Source organism: Eufriesea mexicana, unplaced genomic scaffold, assembly GCF_001483705.2.
Source record: "Eufriesea mexicana isolate 0111107269 unplaced genomic scaffold, ASM148370v2 scaffold2888, whole genome shotgun sequence".
Classification (NCBI taxonomy): domain Eukaryota; kingdom Metazoa; phylum Arthropoda; class Insecta; order Hymenoptera; family Apidae; genus Eufriesea; species Eufriesea mexicana.
In genome coordinates, this window is record NW_016910972.1 from 542,045 (window position 1) to 548,267 (window position 6,223).

Genomic DNA, 6,223 nt, shown 5'->3' on the forward strand with positions numbered 1-6,223 from the left:
AGAGCGAGAGAGAGAGAGAGAAAGAGAGGGAATAAGGCCCCGAAGGGTCCGTGGCTCCGAGTATATGCAGAGAACGCGGTGCACCAGTTATTTATTGTAGCTCCCGTTTATGCTTTATTTGTTATTTGCCTGGTCGGCTGGCTCGGCTTCACTGCCAGCCCACGTAGGTGTACGAGAACCTACTACGAGGGTACCTTATCTACCTTCCAGACATGCGTTACACAGCCGTTGCTTCGCCGAGATGAGCCAGATTCGCATAATTGGCCGCTTAATACGGCGCATTTTTTTCCCGCTCGACGAACGTGCAACCCCGCCGATCGAATAGAATTTCTCTCCCTCCTCCGCCACCTCCTCCACCACACCACCTTCTCTGCTCTACCTCGTCGTGTGTGGACGATGATTAAAACCTCCGTCGAGCTGATTTGTTAATCACCGCAACACGGAGTTAATGAGATTTTCTCGGAAAGGAGCGAGATATCGAGGACGATTTCGATTCTTTCGCCTGGCGGGTTGGCCCCGGTTGGCGATTCCGATAACGATAGAATTATCGATCATCCGGGGGATCGATTTTTCCATCGGCCGGCAACCAGACCCCCAGAGCTCCGTGTCCGGGGATCGATACGGCGAGTGAGGTGGTTATACGCGATACGACACGGGCAACGGAACGCAACAAGATCGTAAAGAACTGGACAGGGGCACAAAGTTGTTCAATTAATGCTTATCGCGCGCTAACCGAACGTAACGGACAATTTTCGGCGGATGTTCGGCATATTAATGCAGCCGGAGGATGCACGGGTTAAGCCGGCGCGGAACTGTTAATTAAATTGTATTTAATACGAATTAATGACCGCGCGTATCAACGAGCCTGTTAAGCATCCGTCGTAAATGAATGTCGAACAGGTGCAGGCTGGCAGACGTGGTTCACGGATGTCGGCGGTAATTGTTCGAGTCGTAAATTGCTTGTAATTGTTAAAGCCCGTCCCCGGCATTCTACGTAACGCGCGTTCGCTGAAATTTCGAAGCGACCATAATCGAAGACCGGCGAGCCAGGGGCACGGGTCGCGGATAATCAATTAAGCTTCGTTTGTACATCCACGGAATGGCGGTCGCGTACAAGCTGCGACCATCGCTTCCGAAGCGACAGAGACCTTCGAATGCCCTCGCCGTCTCGTCTCGTCTCGTCTCGTCTCGTCACGTCACGCGTCGTCTCGACGGCCAAAGAGACGAGTGTATCGGCCTACGAGTGTCATCCGCGAACGCTACAGGGTCCGTCCAGGTGCGCAGGTTGCGCAGCGGGGGTACGGGACGGAAACGCGTGCCGAATTCGCGAGATGGTGGAAAAGGGTCGGACGAGGTGGCGGCGGATCGCGAGAGGGAAGGACGGAAGCGGTAACTGGCGAGGAGATTGCGGCGAGCTGGTGCGATCGGCTCGGTGTGCAGGCGCGCGTGCACGGTACCGTGGTGGACGGATAGTTAAGTGATCGGTGGGGTAAATGGCGCGCTCTTAAGAGTGCACCTAAACGCAAGGTAGCCTCGACGGGTAACGTGGATGTCGAAGAACGTCCAAGAGATCCGGAGAGTCGGACACGGGGGCTAGGGGCCGGGTGGGTGTGAGGGGGAGGCGAAGAAAAGGAAGAGTTCGGTGGAGACGCTAAAAGATGGCCCAGCGATGAGACATGGGCGGCATGTCCATTTATTCGATTTATTTAAATTATGGGACAATTGACAGTAGGCATTCTATTTTTTAAATCTCCCCGGCCAACCGGTTGATTGGGCGAGATTGGCGTGAGACACTGGCCCCACAGATTCCCCAGTTGTGGGCTTAATCAGCTTTGATTGCTGCCCTCTCTCTCTCTCCCGCCTCTCTTTCTCTCTTTCTCCTTCTGCCATCGCTCTCCCTCTCTCTTTCCTTCTTTCTCTTGGCCATCTGTCTCACCGTCTCTGTCCTCTGGCCGACACTTTCGTTCTCTCTCTCTCTCTCTCTCAACCTCTCTCACACTCTCTCGCTCTCTCTTTCGCTCCTCGTTTTTTCTTTTTCCTTTCTCGTGTCGGGGCGAGCGTGCACAACGACGAACCCGACGAACAATGCACAATTTTATTTTATTCCGTTTCAGCGCGGATCTCGCGACGAGTTTAATATCGTCCGGGAGCGCGAGACGTTGATTGGCCGATCCGAAATTGTGGGAATGTGTCTCTGGATAACAGAGACACCGAGAGAGGCCGCCCACTCCTCTCTCTCTCTCTCTCTCTCTCTCTCTCTCTCTCTCTCTCTCTCTCCCCCACCTTCGGTCCTCCTTTGTCAAACGATTACCATAATTTCCGCTGTCAGTTCTGATTCGTTTCTTCGTTTTCAACTGAAAAACCCCTCGCCGAGTGGAATTCGCCGACGAAACGACCGCGAGGAGGCCAGAGAACGCGGGGGGCGTTCGTGTCGCATGGCGAAAGAAACGGCGAAGAATCCGCGCATCGACGATAAAACGAAGAATCGACGCGAGCCACGACTCGATAGGTAGACCGTTCTCGGCTGGTGTGTATTTATAAACGAGTATCGACGCTATTACATAACGTCTCGATTCTATCCCCGCGATGTCCTATAATTAATGAAATTCTCATCGAGTCACTGACTTCTCGATTCTATAGCCAATCGATCGCGGTGCTTCGTGGTCGATCTAAAATTAACTCGCGTCGTTAGAACGTCACTGGGACCTCTTTTGCAAAGGGACTTTTTCGTCTCGTTGCGCGTACCTCGTTTAGGAATCTCTTTGCGCGAACATGTCTGACGTAACCATTCTTCTAGAAACATTCTTATCCGCCGAAGAATAGCCCGAGCAGCCGACCACCGCGCGAGCAGCCCGATCGCGCCACGAGAAATCGATGGAATCTCCGTGGAGAGAGTGAGAGAGAGAAAGAGAGATTCATCTGCATCCCTCTCGCCGTCGATCCATCCGATGTCGCGACGTTTCTCCGTCGATGACATAATTTTTCCAACGCAACGAATCGGAGGGGGTGGGTGTGTATGGGGGACCTGCATGAATCCGTTTCCACGCGCACGGTCTTCCTCTCTTTTACCGATCGTCGCGGCCACAGCGAACCCCCTTCAGCCCCCTCGTGGGACCCACTTGCGCTCATCCCATTTCCTTGATAATTCCCATAATGCTGTGGGCGGATATTCCAATAAAGGGGGAAGAGCCCCAGGCCACAAAACGCTGAAAGCATGGGACACGACTCGTTTCGTCAGGTTGCACACGATTTACGAGCCTGCACGGATTCAATCGAATAAATAGAAGGCGAGACGCGCGTGCGTCCTTCGTTCCAACGAGATTCACGGATGCACGACCGGGTCACGTGACCGTGGGAATTGATAATTGGCCCGGGATGCGGGACCATTGTGTACCGAGAGAGAGAAAAAGAGAGAGAGAGAGAGAGAGAGAAAGAGTGAGGATTCGAACGATCGAAAATGGAAAAACGCAACGTCGCGAGTGGAAACTGGATTCGTAGGAAACGCGAGGCTTTTCCGACAGACAGACCAGAGAGGACCAGCAGAGACTTCCGCTCGTGAAGTGAAACGCGCGCGTGGAAAATCGTGGACCACCTGTTGAGCGATTCATCCCTCAACGGCGAGAGATAGCGCGCGCGCGAGCGGTGTACGGGTCGACGACGGTGGAAAAACTCGATGAACGTTTGGAAGGAAAGGTCGATGACCTTGGCGTCCGAGAGATGGGGGTCCCGAAGGAAAAGATCGTCTGCTCCGAGAGGAACAGGATCGACCGAGGGGGTCGCGGCGGCTATCGAAGACGCCGCGAGGAATGAAGACCTTTGTCTCCGGCGTGATAACAGGTTTTTAGCCGGGGACAATTAAAAAAGACGATACGAGGGCAAATCGACTGGTTGAACCAGATCGTCGTCGATTTCGACGCCGTGTGCACCGCTCGCGACCCCTTGCCTGCCCCTCCGGCCACCCCCGCGCCGCCTCCGGCCGCTATCTTTTCTTTTGTTTTCCCCGTTGCACCTTTCTTTTTCTTATCCCTCCCTTCCTGTCTGCTTGCCGGTTGGCGCAGGGTCGTCGAACGGCGGAGACTCGATTTGAATCTAATTACGATCCCGATAATTCCGTAAGGAGGCGGAAATAGTAACTCACCGGAAACCTTCGGGTCAGCTGCGTCCACCTTCATCGCCGCCAGGCTCGCTATTGTCGGCGGTACCTAAAAGAAAATACATTACGATGTACAATGCACCAGCATGCTCAGGGCCGTGCTCGCGATGGGGACGAAAGGGGGCCGCCCACGCAGGCTCGATGGGGGGACACGACGGAGCGCGCCTCTATGAATCCGCGACACGTGTCGTTAAAAAGTTGAATGCCTCCAAATTATCCATTCTTTCGGGAAAAACCGACCCGCCCTCTTCCCCCCGCTCCCCTCCCCCACGATCTTCGCGCGTTCAAATTTCTCCATCGAAACCGAATCCAACTCTGCGTGGTTCGTTCGACTAACTTTCTTCCCCTTTCTTTTCTCCGAACTTTCGTTCCCTTCCCCTAGATATCCCCTACGATCCTGCGCGAAATTTCAGACGTTCACCTTTGCTCGGCGAGTTTTCGCGACGATAGAAATTGCGACTTTATCGTTACGACATCCTTTCTCGAGACGTTACGCGAAGCGGAAACGGCTTCCGGTTCCCCAAAAACGTGCAAGTACGACCCGTAGGGTCGTCGACCTTCGCGACGCGAATGTGCAAATGTGTGTCAGGAACAACCGCGGGGAAATGCATTTTTAAGCACGTCCTCGATTAAGAATTCTCCTCGATCGAGAATTCCAATTGGGAGTCTCTTCGGATGCTCCCGGTGACGCTGGCAACGGAGAAACGGTCGCCGTGGCTGGTGGAAAGCGACGAATCGAGCGTGTTATAGGGACGGGTAAAAAGCAAGGGAAAATGTGACGGAAAGGGATTGCCCGGTTGCCCGGAAGCCCCATCGCGGTGCAAATTATTCGAATCCTGTACGATTTCCGAAGCCGTATCTGCGATGCCGATCCGATGGCGTGGTTGAATTTACGAAGCGATTGCCACATCGTTCGTCTTGCTTGTCTTCCTCCTCTCGTTTCCATTTTCAGCCAAACGGGTCGATTTTCTTCTCCGCCTCCGCGGGCAGACGGAACGCGGCTCACGTGCACGACAATCGCGTACCATGGATCCCGTGTGGCCACCGATCAGAGCATTTATATTCCATGCTCATAATTATCCGCGACCTTCGATGCCCAATATTACGGATCGCTGTGCGGATCGCATGGCAATGCGGCGGAAAGAATGTTTCGCGGCCGTTTCCGCGGGAAATCGATATCGATCCGACAAAAGCCTATTCCCACCGCGAAGCGGACCATCTCCTGCGCTCCTACGAAGAAAATTCCTCCGCCTTTCCGATTCGCGGAAACGCGAGAACCTCGCGCGAGCGTTGCAACGAGAACGTTCCATCGAGCGATCGATGGGTCGAGGTAGAAATTCGAATAGGTCGGATAGGGAATAATTAATTATGGCGTGGAGACCTTCTGCAGATTCCAGCGAGCACGGTCTTATCCTTGGGTGATTCACGGCGCCAGAATGCCAGGCAAACGTGACAGAATTCGACTGGAGTCGTTCCACACGGAATCATGGATAGCATGAAGATTTTTGTGCTATGAGACAGCCGGCTACTAATCCGTGTCATAAAGCAGAGCCATCCTCTCCTTTAATGGCCGCGACGTCGAAAAGAATAGCCGGCGTTGGGGCACGTATGCGCGAGAAGAGGCCCGGAAGAAGCGACCGACTCCCACAAAGGGAAAGAAACCAGCAAAAAGGACCCCAGCCCCCTTTCCAGACATCGGAAAGTCAGTACGTGCGCCACAAAGCAGATTTCGATTGCAGAGTAGCCCGCGCACGGGGGGTTTCATAGAGTGCCATAGGTGCCCGGCGAAACTCGGCGCACGAGGAAGAAAGCCTGTGGCTGCGCAGCAGAAGAAGAAGAAGAAGAAGAAGAAGAAGAAGAAGAGAAGAAGAAGAGAGGCCGAGGAAGGAAGCAAGGATCGTAGAAACAAATAGAAAATACCGCGGTACGGTTGTGTGTGCACGTTGCCTAAGAGGACGACGACAACGACAAGAGCAGGAGGAGTCGGCGGAGGAGGAAGAAGAAGAAGATCGAGCACGAAAAGAAAGAGCGGAGAACCGCGCAAGAGAAGGAGGAGAGGGTAAAAGAAGA

The 6,223-nt window shown here is 53.8% G+C and overlaps 1 protein-coding gene across 2 annotated transcripts in view; it reads right to left on the minus strand.

The window, feature by feature from the left end:
* The window catches only part of LOC108550661 (zinc finger protein castor homolog 1), a 49,505-nt gene that overhangs the window by 20,058 nt on the left and 23,224 nt on the right, over nucleotides 1–6,223 (minus strand). For both annotated transcript variants that reach the window (XM_017904446.1, XM_017904445.1), the window contains exon 4: nucleotides 4,139–4,202. In XM_017904446.1, the coding sequence (XP_017759935.1) occupies nucleotides 4,139–4,202 (64 nt within the window). The remainder of the gene's footprint in view (nucleotides 1–4,138; nucleotides 4,203–6,223) is intronic.